General features: G+C 37.4%; 1 protein-coding gene across 1 annotated transcript in view; it reads right to left on the bottom strand.

Moving 5' to 3' along the window:
• Window positions 1-15,923, bottom strand: part of MPDZ (multiple PDZ domain protein) — a 236,534-nt gene that overhangs the window by 46,472 nt on the left and 174,139 nt on the right. The window contains exons 23-26 of the mRNA XM_006864508.1: window positions 14,598-14,775; window positions 10,882-10,992; window positions 4,372-4,470; window positions 1,090-1,252 (exon numbers count right to left, since the gene is read on the bottom strand). Coding sequence (XP_006864570.1) covers window positions 1,090-1,252; window positions 4,372-4,470; window positions 10,882-10,992; window positions 14,598-14,775 — 551 coding nt within the window. The remainder of the gene's footprint in view (window positions 1-1,089; window positions 1,253-4,371; window positions 4,471-10,881; window positions 10,993-14,597; window positions 14,776-15,923) is intronic.

Below are 15,923 nucleotides of genomic sequence, written 5' to 3'. Positions count from 1 at the left end.
TATATATATATATATATATATATATATTCCACAAATTTACAAGAGCTTGAAAGAGGATATCTGGACATGAGTAACCACTTGGAGGAAGCAAGATAATTGTTGTTGTATGAAAGGAACTGCAACCATTGAGATGAAACAAAGTGTATGATTTGTTGAATGTAAAACTGATGATCTTTTCCATAAACAAACAAAAGTATAATGGTTACAGTTAAAAACAACAACAACAACACACACACATACACACACACACAAATGAGTTAATACTATGCTAAGACTTAAGAGGTGATAAATTATTTTTCACTTTCTAAAACTATGAATTCAACAATTACATTATGTTATCATCCTGGAGCTCTGTTAGCGTAGTGGTTACGAGTTCAGCTGCTAACCTCAAGGTCAGCAGTTTGAACCTACCAGCAGTTCCGCAGGAGAAAGATGAGGTTTTCTGCTCCCATAAAGATTTACAGGCTCGGAAACCCTATACAGAGACGCTATGAGTTGGAACCAACTCCATGGCACATCATCACCACTACTACCACCATCCTGGGACAGAAAACACTAGTCATTCAATGTAATAACAATTACAACCAAACTCTGCAATGAGAACTCTTGAGATCAAGACAGGTGCAGTAGTTAGTTGGGGATCACATGGTGGCTGAGGTAGGACTAGTTTCTGACACCTTACTTCTTGTTGTCAAGTGCCGTAGAGTCAATTCCGACACATAGCGACCCTGTATAGGGTTTCTGAGGAGCAGCTGGTGAGCTTGAACCACCGGCCTTGCAGTTCAAACGGCTTTGCAGTCTGGTGCCTTAACCCACAGTGCCACCCCAGGATGCCTTTTTAAATTCTCATACACATGGAAAAGTCAACTTGAACAGGAATGCACATTGACAGGAAAGGAAGCACATGAGCTCATAAGTCAGGAATGTGTGTTGTATTGAAAAAACACATCATAATTTTTTCCCACCCAGAAAAGCAGTAAGTTTAAGTAAAACTAAAATACATGCATTCATCCAGAACCTAAACCTGGAGAAATGCTGAGCTATTTTCATACTTCTTGTAATTATACGAAGCACAAAAAGACAACTTACTCCAACTGTAACCAAATTCATCCTCTTTGTCCACATCCACTGAGGCTTTGCTTGCAGATGGCTGTGCACAATCGCTGCTCATTTCTGCAAAGGCTGAGGGAGAGCAGAGAGGTGCGCTGCACAACGGAGCCTTTTCTGGCTCCAAGTCTGACTGCCCAGAGGCCTGTGGGAACAAGAAGAACATGGTGGGTATGAACAGTCTGAGGAAGGAAAATGTAATTAAGAGTGTAGCACCAAAAACAAAAAAACAAAACCAGCTTTGCATTTCCTGACAGTGAATGAATAGTGGAAAGTTCATAAATGCATGAATGTTCGATAGGATTCAGGTAACATTTAAATATAGTACACAAAATAGCATGTTCAGAGCACAACTGAATGCCCTATTCTTTGCTATTTTAATCCCATGCATTATCCAATTTGAAGGCTTAAATAACTTGAGGAAAGAAGTTGCACAAACTCCCCTCTTTGGAAAAATAAAAGCTCCGCATGCCAACGTTTTCATAAACGTTCAGAGGACTTGCAGAAAAGTCTTCCAAGAAACTGAAATGAAACAAAACAATTACAAAGAAGCTGTCCTTCATAGCTTATTAGTGAGACTATGTGCACATAAGTCTTTGTTGTTACCTGAATCCTCTTTCCAAATGACTCAATCAATCTACCACCACATGAGCTCATCTGGCAGCAAAGAGCACAAACTCAAACAGGAGGGGCATGGGTTTAAAGGACAGCACCGTATTCCCTTGTCAAGGCACAAGGTAACAAGCAAGCACTTCACATAAAGCAAAACATGGCAGACTTGCCATTACTTAGGGTTAGAGGTCTTATTTGAAAAGAAAGACTTAGCATCCTCCAGTTTTTACGTTACATTAGAATCTGAAAGCCCTTCAATGTCTCTGAGCTATCTTTATTCATTTTTTCACATCAATTACCGGAGGCCAGCAGAAGGGAAAGATATTATTAGATATCACACAGTGGGACTACATTTAAAAATTTAATTTCTATTCTAGGGCACTTCCCATTATACCATATTGTCTTCTCCAATTTCCACAGTGAAATCCTACCTAACTCAAGAGTCAGGGACACCCAGCTAAATGTTGAGCCCTGCTGTGAGTCTGTCCAGAGACTTAGAATCACATTTTTTGTTGTTATTATTGCTAGTCTTATTTATTTTAGTTTTATCAGTACAAAAACCCCTCTGGGATTCCTTGTTTTTTAAGGTTATTTGTGGATATCTGGAAAAGCAGTGTGATAAAAACAATAACTTCTTATAGAATGTATTAAGTGATAGGCATATATGTCAATGCTTAAGACTTATGCATTGGGTGCCACAAAATAAGCCTAAAACAAGACTTGGTCTTGAATGGGATCTTATTTTGATGATGCAGAAAGCATTTCAGGATTCTCAGTTACCTCAAAATCTTCCAATAGATATCAATTCCTTTTTTTCTGTCAAAGCTCAGAGAGACAGGCTGACAGAATCTGGGCGTAATAGACTTTCAGGTTCCAAAATCTGGGGCATTAAATTGTTCAGTTTATATACTACTGTCCTACCAAAAAAAAAAAATCCTAAATGAAACACTTGTTCTCCTGAACAGTATGCCATAAATCTCTTAAATGAACAACATATTAATAAAAGTCAATAGACAGACAAAAAATAACTTCATCTGATCCAATGCTGGTTCATTAATCCTAAGACAGTAGAGGAAAGAGAGTACATAAGTTTAAATTTTTTTCATAAAAAATTACTTCCTTATAACTTTTTATTGTTAAGTACTGTCAATGATTCCAACTCATATCAACTCTGTGTAAGGTTTCTGAGGGATGGCAGATGGGTTTGAACCACCAACCTTGCAGTTAGTAGACCGGTGTTAATTCTACATCACAACACTAGAACTCCTCTATGTAACTAGTAAGCAAGAATTAAGCTCATTTCATTATTAAAAAGTTAACAAAATCTAACTTAAATTTCTCTTCATTTCAATAAATTTATGCCGGCATATTTTATAAAGATCCAACTGAATCTTATAAAATGTTAGAATCTTTTATAAAGATTCTATTGCATCACTTTTCCTGAGCTTTTCTTTTTCTTAAAAAACAAACAGACAACAAAATCTGCTTGTTTGAAAAACTAATCGGGATGTGGCTTGGTGCACCATTTTTATATTGCATGAGGGGTAAATGGACCTGGAATCACACAGCTGATGAGGTCATCGAACTAAAACAAGCCTGTGTTTACCAATGGGGCAAGTGGGTGTTCTATTTGACTACATGTGTCAGCTTCATATAGCTCTTTAATACAAATTATTTAGCCTTCACTGGCAAAACGCAAATTGCACTTTGAAATCACACCATGCCATGCATGCACACATGAAGTATAAGGCTACACACAGCACAGCATAGTAAAGGCACTTCTCAATGACAGTTTCCATGGAGACAAACCTTAAATGGTGTGGGAGCAAAGGGGTTAGTTGGGGAACAACGGAAGGTAACTCTACTTGAACTCTGTAATTCCTACAGTAACAGAAAACATAGTTCTTTAGGTATAGTATCTTTGGTTAAGCATGATTACAATAACATAAAAACCCGATGAATATTTATAAAATGCCTCTTGAAAGATGTAGTGGACAGCTTTCTTTGTTTTCATGACCAAATTATGACCCATTAGTTCTTGTACATTTTTTATCATCAGTGTTGACAATCCAAGTTCATCAGAATATGACAATCTCCAAGAATAGTCTTACAAGGACAGAAACCATTATGTTGCTTGATTTGGGCATTTACATGGGTACACATTATAAATATTCAACAGGCTCCTGTATGATTTACAGTATTTGCTGAGTAACTAAGATTCATTTTTGCTTGTTTATTTTTAGGACCACCTTGTAGAAAGTTTGAGAAAGATGCAAACTAATACAAGGTTTTAAAGAAATTATGTGGGGGAGTTCATATATCTAACAACTCACAGAAATGCAATCTAGATAACATTTCTATTACTTCAAACAGAAAAGATATATTGGACAAATAATTATCTCTTACTCTTCAAAAGGACCCTCAAATTCAGCTATAAAAGTGAATGTTGTTGTTGTTAAGTGCCATGGAGAACAGGCTCTGGCAATACAATTAGTGTAAGAAAGGATATGTACACACATTCCAAACACACAAACAAGGTTTGGTTTATTTCCCCCCAGTCCAGATCTAGTACACAGAGAACTGGCATAAAGGCACAGTAGTGACAAAGAACAAAACGTTTGCAAAACGTAATCACAACAGGTATTATCCAACCTTGTCAGCGTTGAACCGCAGAGAGTCAGCAAATGGGTTAGTGCTGCTGAAGGTGTACTTAGGGTAAAGCTTGTGCGGCAAGGAAGGCAAAGGGGATTTCTAAAAGGAAACATAAGAGGTGCTGAGGGCAAAAGGAATATATTTGAAATAATCAGTTTTAAGAATAAAGAACTTTCTAGTTTAAGTAATTGTGAAATTTCTGTCACAGCTAGTAAATAATTTCTTTTTCTTTTTTTTTTTTTTTAAGGTCTGGGACTAACGGCTTTCTCTAATGACACCTGAGTCTAATTCAGTCTACAAACCATATAGAAAACTAGGTTGTTAAATGACCCAAATTTCTTAGATTTTCACGGAATGTTTTAACTACCAGACATATGCACATATTTCTCAGCTATTCTATATATTAATATTAATTCATATTCCTCCACACCAGTAAGCGTAAGAGCTTGTCCTATAATAATATATGTGTGTCTATCTGTTTCAGAATTCAAATCCAGGTGTGGCAACACTGGACTATGAACAACAAGGTCGGCAGTTCAAACTCACCAACTGCTCCTTGACTGCACTTATAACAACAATTTGTCGGTTTCTTCCCTAGTAACCTTCATTATTCTTTGACCTTGTTTCCCAGTAAGAAAACTTTTCAGTCTTACTAAATAGTAAGGCTTCTTCAGATCAACAGTAATTTTTTAAATTTAAAAACAAATTAAATGTCAATGAAATGAAGTGTATGATTTATTGAATGTAAAGCTGATTATCTGTCTTGTAAACCTTCACTCAATTCACAATAAAAAAAATAAAAATAAAAATAACAACAAAATTCAATGACATAGGAAATTTGTACAAAAATTAACCCGTGCACTGTGGTCATCTCTAGTTCTACCCACTTTTTGTGGAGTTAACAAGATGGAAATTTTTATCTTGGCCACATCCTTATACATTTCCCATATTATTGTTGAAATTCATAATATTTGAAGCCTCAGAGTCATTTCTCCTAGGTTAGTGCATGCCTATGATGGCTCTGGAGCCAGGATGCAAGATGACAGCCAGACAGAACTTAGCATTTTCATAGCAAAAAAAAAAAAAAAAAAAGCCATTTTCTTAGCATAATAAATTCTTATCCTTTTCACACTCGCTATCTTTCTCTTTTATTGACTGTATTTTTCAAGAGGAACCATCAACATTTAAGATCCATTTTGGCTCCAATTAAATGTGTTACTTCTCTATAAAAGAGGCCTACTGGCAGCCATCAAGTGTAGGGAAAGGTTGTCTTGTAGCACCACCCTGTAGGGGAGCACACTCTGGGAAAACTATCCTCAGTGCCACATTCCCCGTCAATCTGCTTGTCTTCCAGTGTTGTTGCTACAGAAGGAAGATGAGAAAAAGAACTGGGCACTGTGACATTTCTGCTCATCTCAACTTTCTCTCAGCTTTTCCAAGTAAAATGTCAACTGCTGCTTTACAAAAGGGAAGACCAAGCATGGCAAGGAACATGACCATTTAGTAAGGTGGAAGAAATGAGTAGGCAGAGATGGAGAACCTATTCTAGGCAACAGGAACTCAAGATGGAAGTTTTTGTTTGTAAGCATCCTTTGGAGTTCTGTAGAACAACACACAATGAAGTCATAATGGTGAGAAGCGGAATAGTTAACACTAAAGAGGAGAGCTCTTCATTTTTCTCTTTGTGTGGTGTGTTTAGTTTTTAATTTGCAGCTCTTATAGGATTAGAATTTGTTCCTGAGAGCAGAATATGAAAGTACAGCATGAGCTCAGCAGATGAAATGGAACATCACTTTGTTAATAGGTAAAGATTTGTAGAAACAGACTCTATGTCTTATTTTTTTTAAAAATCAGTGACTAAACTGTTTATAGTCCCTAGGGCTGATAAAGCTGACATGTTATAAATTTAGAAGAGAGCACAGGGAAGATAAACACATCTTTTGGCCCCTATTCATGTGGATGGCTTTCAGTCTGGTAATTTTTCAAGGCATTCGACTCTGACTTATAGGGTTGCTATAAGCTGGAATAGACTCCATGCCAGTGGGATCATTTTGCTCATACGGGTGGAATTATCTGGGCTAGTTCTGGTTCCTTGGTTGGTACAATGATTAATGGGCTCAAGTGCTAAACCAACAACTATTCAAGCCCACACAAAGACTCCTTGTGATCTAGGTTTGAAAAAATCATTCATTGGAAACCCGATGGAGTACCGGGGGTCCCCATGAGTCACAGCTGGTTCAGCAGTAAATGGTAGTGGTTCTGGGCAGTTTCGATTCTTGAACACCTAAGAGCCAAAGAAATTCACTGGCTTTTCAGCCTATGCATAAGGTTTTCTAGAAGCATTATTCTACAGCCACATATAAAACATTTACCATTAAGAGACTCTTAAGTATGTGCATTGTGATTTTCTTCCCCCTTTAGATTAGTGTGGAGACATGATTATCACCACAGGGAAGTAAATCATTGGAAACAAAGCGTACCTCATTTTAAATGCTAAATTAATTCTGATTTTCCAAACCAAAATGAACTGAACTAGCCTAAATGTGTCATTCTAAACTAGATTTATCTTGGAAATAATTGCTATAAAATCAGTGTCATTATATCTCTGATAGTAAAATAAGATTATTATCCAGGTGTATAAGACAATATCTTTCCAGCTCAACAGAAGAATGTGTCTAGATTGAAAGAAATCTTCATACTTTAAGTTTTTAAATTAATAGTTAAAATCACTATGCAGCAGTTTATAGTATTATTCTAAATAATATAAAAGTTGGAAATTAAAAATAAAACAGAAAATGGAATGAAACCTACTCCCCCTCAAAAGAAAACAATGAGTTTTAACTTAACTTAAAGAGGCATTTACCAGCATTACCATGCTGTGTCTACGTTTGACACATTAAGTAGAAACAAACGTAAAACGATTTGTAGTTATTTAAACAAACTGAATAGCATTTGTAAAAGAATACTGCATGATACAGTTCTACCATTTGGAAGATTTTCTCATCTGAATGGATAATTATTACCTAACAATCAACAACGGAACGATTAAGAACTGCAGATGTGAAGATAACTGAATACATTAAGAACTACTAAATTCATTCCTTACAATGAACCCAGACTAGAGCTACACCTGTCTTGACAATGAAAGGAAGGACCTCTAGGATAACGCCTGTCATGCTGTTTGAATTCCAGGGAACAGCATATTCACAAGTCACTTTTCCTGATAGATCATCTATGGAGCTATTTGCATTAATATCCTACACATTAATATCTTATATGCTTTATTTAAAAGGTCAAATCATAAGTACTTTATGAACAAAAATTGTTGTTGTTGTTATGTGCCGTGCACAGTTTGAATTTATACAGCAACTCTAACTGCCCTCACATGGGCTGACATCAGGGCTTGCAATCACTTCATTCTGGTCCCACCCCCTGCTGAGAAATTGCATTTCTACCCTAGATATACTGAATCAGAGCCTACAGTTTACCAAGATGCTGAGGCAGTTCGCATACATCCCTGGGTGTTTCTTACATATTCATAAGCCACATACCCAGATCACAAAAGAATCACCTGGGGATCTTGTTAAACTGTAGATTCTGATTCAGTGTATCTGCAGTGGAAATGCACACATTCAGCAAAGAGCTGAACCAAAATGAATTGATTCTAAGTCCTGGTTGATATTTTTCTTTTGAAGACAACCAATTCTAAGAGCTAGCAATCAAGCAATTCAAATAAAATTAAGTGATGGGGTCCTTAACTGAAAAAATGCAAACATTCAGCAAAGGGTTGAACCAAAATGAATCGGTTCTAAGTCCTGGTTGATATTTTTCTTTTAAAGACAACCAACTCTAAGAGCTAGCAATCATGCCATTCAAAGAAAATTAAGTGATGGACGGGTCCTTAACTGAAAGTCAAAGTGGATACTCTAAAAGCTTCAGAACAGCTAAGGAACTCTTAAGTTGATACGCAAATCTTGAATGAATGCAAATGTTTTTGAACAGAGGGAAAATAAAGTCTCAAAAGGGTGGTTTATGACCCAAATATGTTTAGAAAGCACTCTGCCACTGTAGGATAAGCACTGGACCATAAGGTCAGTTTGAATCTCAAGGTCAGTGGTTCAAACTCACCTGCTGCTCCTTGGAAACCCTACACAGGGTCACCATGAGTTAGAACTGACTCAATAGTACTTAACAACAACAACAACATATAGGCACTTCTTGGGTTACAAAAATACAGCTTTTAGTTATACACCAACGCCCTTATCAATAAAAATTTTGAGGTCCATATAATGGCTTATAATAATAACAAATGGGCTTTACTTTGAGATGTGCATCAAAGCATTATTATCACTGCCTGGTTATGGTAGAGATGCTTTGGTATATGTGGAAGTGTTGCTTTGATGTTTTCTAGGTGCAGTAAAGTTAAGTATATAGGTTTTCCCACCATCTAAAAATAGACTATTCCTAGGAAACTTAGGGTAAAGAGAAGAAATTACCATTTGCTTATATGGGAGTTCCCATACCCAAAGAACAACCTACCAAATCACACCCAATACCACATACAAGCTAAAATAGTCCTAACAATGCTCACAAGTCCAGTTCACAGAGATGGGGCTCAATGCTGAGACGCTGTGTGTAGAACACTTCCTGGGGAAGGAGCTTGGCGAGGCCACTCTATCTACTTGGGGTGCAAGCTGCCTCTTTAATGGCTCCCTGCAAAACAAATGCTGAGCACCAGTTTTGCTTTTGCCTTTTTTTCCGGAAAAGTAAAAACTCTCTTTTGATTTCTTTTGGTTAGCGAAAACTAATGGTGGTCTTTTGTAAAAGTGAAGTGGTGTAAAGTGAACTTTTGAAAAGTGGGGGTAACTATATAGTGTGTTGCTGTTGATGTTAAGTGCGGTTAAGTCGGTTCTGACCCATAGTGACTTTGTATAGGGTTTCAAAAGAGCAGCTGGTGAGCTTGAACTGCACCTATATATTGTTGTTGTTGTTAAGTGCCATTGAGTTGTTTCCAATCATAGTGATCCTATGTAGGGTTCCCTAAGTGTGGCAGCATCGATGGACTCAAGTGTGGCAACAGTAGTGAGGATGGCCCAGAATAGGGCAGTGTTTCGTTCTACTGTGCATAGGGTGGCTATGGGTCAGTACCGACTCAATGGCACCTAACAACAACAACAAGAAGAGCCGCTGGTGAGCTTGAACTGCCGACCTTGTGGTTCAAACCAACTTTGAGTCCAGCCCATTAACCCACAGCACCACACCAGGACTCTATATATTATACACTAACACACATATTTGACTAACTCACATTAGATATGGAACATACTTAACTGGTCCTACTTACATACAAATATGACTTAAAGATAGATTTGGGCGCTATAAGCTTTTTAAAAACAGGATCTCCTTTAGCACAGTGGTGACGTGCTTGACTTCAGGAAATGATGTAGCAGTCAGCATCTGTGAACATTTATAGCCCTGGAAACTACATGGTCATTTCTACTGTTCTATATGGTCACTCTGAGTTGAAATCAATGACACTGAGATTTGGGGTTATATATATACATATATATATTGGACTCCTTGTATGGTTCTGTAGGATCAGCCACTGGTCTTCAAACTACAAGGTCAGCACTTCAAACCCACCAGCTGCTCCTCAGAAACATTATACAGGGTCTATGAGTCAGAACCGATTCAAAGGCATTCAACAACAACAACATATATATTTTCACTAAAGCCTAAAGAAAGAAAAGAGTAGTTTTAAGCTCTAAACTAATTTTCAGTTTTGGCATCAGTAAGACATAAAATACACAAAGCCTCATACAACATTATAGAATCATTCCTCTCAGTAACATTCACTAAATGATTTTGTGTTTTCTAAAATATTTTTAAAGCCATTTACCTGTGAAGACTGATGGTAAATGGGTTAGTAGGTTTCTTTCCACCAAGGTCACATGATATAAACAAGTTATACATTGGCCATGGCTGAGACACAGCAGTTTTACAGTACTAGTAAATAACACTTCAGTAGAATCCACACAGTCAAATTTTTATGTTCAGAGATACAAATTCCATTCAAGATCAGTAACAGGGGATTGCACAAGTTGAAAATTCTGTCTAGAGAATAAATTTATAAAAAGAAAGTAACTTTTCTGGTTTCTAAGGGACTTCCACTGGAGGTCACTGATTATTAAACTGCACTACACCGCATTCCTTTGAGCAATTTGTCTTTTGTTAAAATAATGAGTACTCATAATTACCCATGTAGACAGCATGGCCATCAAGAAATTCTATTTCTGTGTGTTTTCAACACATTTCAAGTCTTTATTAAACACATTCGAAGGTATTTCTGAGATAACTCATTTAAAAAAAAAAAAAGCAAACGTTTAACAAGACATCTGAGATTTCAAAAACTGGTATCTTTGCTAAGACAGACAACTTGGCTCTTGATGGATTAGCTCCCAAGTTGAATACTGTTTGGATATGCCTACCTTGCCCTCTGTGTTCGCTTACCCTTGGTCTGTTTATAATGCTCTGTACCATAAAGACTACTGGGTTGCCTGCTTTCCGAATGGCTTCCACAGCTTGCTCATGGCTGGCATCTCTGAGATCCATTCCATCCACCTGCAATGGAAGGCCTCAGCTTAACATAACAAGAAGCTACAGAACAACAGAACAATGTGTGGATCTGGAGTGTTGAGGAGTGTCATTAGTCTCCTGGAAAATCTGTTTCAGAATCAAATATAATTAAGACTAACTTGAGAGGCTCCAAAACTTGTAATCCCGCTTGCCGACCTATGGTCCCTTGTTTTGGCCACCAATCTCGCTCTGTGCCCAGTCATCAAATGAACTAATACTTAGCTTCACTTTCCTTCTGCTGTTCAGCTGTTCCTTCTAATTACTGAGTCAACATCACGAAAGAAGAAGAAAAAGACAAGGGAACTGGTTAGCTGCACGGCCTTCCTCATGGAAATCCCGGCACTAAGTTTTTTCAATTCATTATAGGGTGTTTTGGGGAGTGGGTCAGTGATATGTGAGTATTATATCTCTGCATAATGGAGCATGAAGTAAGGAAAAAACAAAACCTTCTGACATCCAGACAATCATGTTATGGTCATGTTAGTTTTGCAAAAAAATCTGTGCAGTTGGCAGATGTGACAGGAACTGGAAGCCAAGAAATTGTTTATTTGTTAGTACCTGATATGAATTGCTTGAAAATGAAAGTTATTTAGTCATTTTTTTTATTGACCTTGGCTTGCCTGGGGAGTGCTCTGTTCAGCGTAAGCACTATATGAATAAGAAGGAAAAAATTGAGAGGCCAAATGCTAATCATGTCATGAAACTACCAGAAGCTATTTACCTTTATATCATTTCCAATGACCACAATATGAAGGGGCTACAAAAAGTTCATGGAAAAATGCAATCAAAAGATAATAGAATTTTTCCATGAACTTTCTGAAGTTCTCGCTTATGATATGTACAATAAAGGAGTAAAATCAGAGTGGAGTTAATTTGATCCTGGGGAAAAAAAAGATTAGATCTTTACACAGAACATTATCACCTAAAAAAAGAATTATATATACTTAGCTTTAAATTTCCTTCAAGTTAGTACTTAGATGACAACACCTTTTTTAGAATATGTTAAAAATGGCTTCTAATTATTTAATAGAACAAAAGTCAGCATTCATATCAATTATGTATTCCCATAGTGCCTAAATTTAACTTCCAACTCAGGATGCAGTACTTTTTAGGTTTCCATTCTTCATGTGGCCCTGTGGGCTAATGGGTCAGACTGCAAAGTCATTTAAACTGTTAGGTTGGTAGTTCAAGTTTACCAGCTGCTCTTTGGAAACCCTATACAGAGTCGCTATGGGTCGGAACCGACTCGACAGCACTTCACAACAACAACAACAACAACAATTCATCTAGTCGGCCTCCATTTTCAGACACTGTAGGCTCACAAAGACGGGCTTTCTTATCTATGCTGCTCCTCAGAAAGCCTATCAAGGGAACTGACTCCATGGCACTTAACAACAACAACAGAGGAAATCACCGTACAGAGCAGCATTCAATAAATCACTGCTAAATTGCATGTAGTATTTTACAGCTCAAAATACGACTTTATTTTTCATTTGAAAGTGATACTTTCACTTTTGTATTTTGGTATACATTATAATCAACCCTTATTAGCAATAATTATAAATATGTCTTACTCTTTCTATTAAGGTCAAAAGTATTTAATGGTGAAGTGTGAGTAAAATAAACTGCCTTGTAATAATCTAAAACTGGAAATGATTGTTCTCCAAATGGAGCTAAAGATATCACCTAATGAAAGGCAAGGGTGACCTTTATAAACGGTCACAAACACAAATCAAAACAAAAATATACATGGGCCTTACTTCCTCTTACTTTTAATCTTCCACACTCTTCAATTCTCAAAGACAACCAATCAATCAACGGAGTAATGCATAATTAAATAAATCTCTCAAATACTCATTTTAAGTCATAGTTGATATATTGTAACTGCCTTCTACATATTGTAACATAATGAAGACAATTTAATATGCAAGTTGCAGGGAGATTGTGGAAAACAGAGACAGTCACTTGTTTAAAGTCAATATAATGGGTGCTATAGGAGCACAGTGACTCCATATGATAAACACTGGACTGTTGGGCTGTGAAACACAAAGTCTGTGGTTCGAGCCTGCCAGCCGCTCAGTGGGAGGAAGATGAGGCTTTGTGCTCCCTTGAAGAAGTCTCAGAAATCTTCTACAGGGTCACCGTGTGTCTGAACTGACTCAAGGGCATTTAACAACAACAACAATGGTCATCATAGGAATGAGGTAGCGGAGCCCTGGTGGTGTACTGGGGTATGCATTGGACTGCTAACCCCAAGGTCAACAGTTGCTCCATGGGAGAAATATGAAGCTGTCCACTCCCATGAAGATTCAGAGCCTCAGAAACCCCAAGGAGCAGTTCTATTCTGTCCTGCAGTGTTGCTGAGGGTCAGACCCAACTCTATGGCAGTGAGTTTTCCAGTCACATCGGAATGTTTCCATTTGAAACATGTCTCTTACAGTCAGTCTACTCTTAGGAGTCCTGGTGGCACTGTAGGATAAGCACTAGTCAGAATTAACTCGATGACACTTACCAACAACAGCCAACAACAAAGTAAATACTGCAAACCCAACTGCCACTCTGTGGGAGAAAAATGAGCCTTTCTGTTTCCATAAAGATATACACTCTCAGAAACCCTATAAAGGGTTGCTATGAGTTGAAATTGGCATGATGAAAGTTTTTTTATACATTTTGAAAACTCAGTAAGTCTGGGTCAGGCACCCCTCTTCTAGCCCTATTTATCGGATCAAACAATTTAAGGGATTTAATCACTTGTCCAGTCTCCTCCACTTGACAAACAGGCATTGTGTCTGGTTTACTGAGCAATGTTCAGAAGCCTGTTACAGCAGCTGGAATACAGCAGTTGCTCTGGGAACATGTGTTGTGTAATTTCATGAGTGATTCATGAGATTAGAGTTTATTTAAAATACTAAACGTTCTCTGAATTAAGGGATTAGGTATTTTGGCCAAAATGCTTCTCTCTTGCACAGAACAAGACACACATACTTGTGTAGATACATTGCATGTACACACACACACACACACATACACCAGTGGTAAATGGACACAGTACACTGGAGAAAAATCTAGCCATAGCTTGAGGGGCAACATTTATATCCAAGATAATCAGAGTCTCCACAAAGATGATGTTACCACTTGGAAAAAACTGCCATCCAACAATGTTGGTCTATTATAACAGGAAAGTGATGAACTATTTCTTGAAATAGGAGAGTCTAATTAGGATGCATACATTTAGAGTATGTGTGGGTGTAGAATTCTAAGCAATATTTTTTTTTTTCTCAAGAAATTTGCTTTATTCTTTCAAAAAGAATTTAGTTAGTTGACCCTAGATCCAATGCTTTTTAAAATGGTTGATTATACCATTTTATGTCCAAATGTGAGTATCTTATATCAAGACATGCATTCTGTCATTACATGGAGAAAAGAGTATTACCGGTGAAAAAAAGAAACAGAAATGCTTCAACCACAACCACATTTTAGTGCTAATGTTGGGTTAAGGATCCAGTGTTAAAATGACAATGCCCTTGGCAATTTGGTAATGGGGATGGATTGGGTGGAAAATATTGTCACAGAAGTTCAGCGGAGAGTACCTCTACTATTCGGTCTCCAGGCTTCAAGGTTCCGTTTTTGCCCGCAGGACTGTCTTCAAGCACATGCTTGATGAAAATGCCCCTCATGACTTCACCATTGCTTAGGCGACTCCCCATCCCTCGTCCACCAACAATGCTGATGCCCAGGGATTTGCTTGGTTCTCTCCAAAGTTCAACCCTACACAAATAAACACATTAGTGAGGGAAGACACACAAGAATGTCCATACTTGCAGATAGTACCCATCTGACCTAGCTAGAAACTAGAGGAAGATATACAAAATTTGATAAAGGAAACAAGTGTAAAGTGCTACAATTTGAGGAACTTGACCTATGCTTAAGGATATAGTAGCTCAAAATATAAACTGAGAGGGACGGAGTCTTCACAACAAGGATAAATCCTATCCTTTCTGGATACAAGGTTGAAAGGGATGGGCAACTTAGACATTGGCTACCTAAAATGGCAGAGGCGGGGGGAAGCTATAAAGGCACAAAATGACTGGCTTATAAGTTTTCAAGAGGAACTTTAGTTTCAGAGTGTGCAGGGGAAGGTAGAATCCCCACTGAGGTTTTCATCTTGACTAGACGGGTCTGGTGAAAGGAGATGGGGATAAGAATCTTATGATTCAATAGTGAGTAATTATTATCATGACTAATTGCAAATATCAATTATGGTATTATAAAACTGTAAAGGTAAAATCTTTATAATAAAAAGGGAGGAGTAGTTAATCTAACATTCCCAGACCAGACTACCCTAGGACCATCAAAGGAGAAGAGCACAAGAGGAATGTGGGACCCTATCTAAAGAAGCAGCCACATCAGAGAGGGAGGCAGAGATGAGGACATGGAGAGAGGGAGCAGCTGAGGACTCTGGACTCATGGAAAGAGAAAGGATGAATGGACACCTATGGTTTTCTAGCTTTTGGGTTCTGAAGATTAGTACCTTGCAGACAAATTATCTCCTGAGCATTTTTTCTGTTTCTGGATTTAGCGAAAATGAAGGGATAATGCCTAGAAATAAGGTCCAAACTCTATTGAATTCCCAATTAAATGCCTGCAATCTCTTTAGTGAGTGGGTGGCATATAAACAAATGCACATAAAAACAATTTCAAGTATCTTGAATGGTTAAAAATGAAATATTTTGTTTTAAGTTAATTTTCTCATCATTACAGTGTTATTAAGTTAGTTTTTTTCATTAATAGAGAGTTCAATCTTCTATGCATCATGTTTTTCAGTTTTGTGATAATTTTTCTTTTGGGCTCTGATTATAAAAACTAATCAGAGACCATTACAGAAAATGTGTGTTTTTGTTGTTTTTTTTTTTTTT

The sequence above is a fragment of the Chrysochloris asiatica genome, unplaced genomic scaffold (assembly GCF_000296735.1).
Source record: "Chrysochloris asiatica unplaced genomic scaffold, ChrAsi1.0 scaffold00065, whole genome shotgun sequence".
NCBI classification, from domain to species: Eukaryota; Metazoa; Chordata; class Mammalia; order Afrosoricida; family Chrysochloridae; genus Chrysochloris; species Chrysochloris asiatica.
Note: the sequence above shows the minus strand (reverse complement) of the source record. Positions and strands in the feature narration are given on the sequence as shown.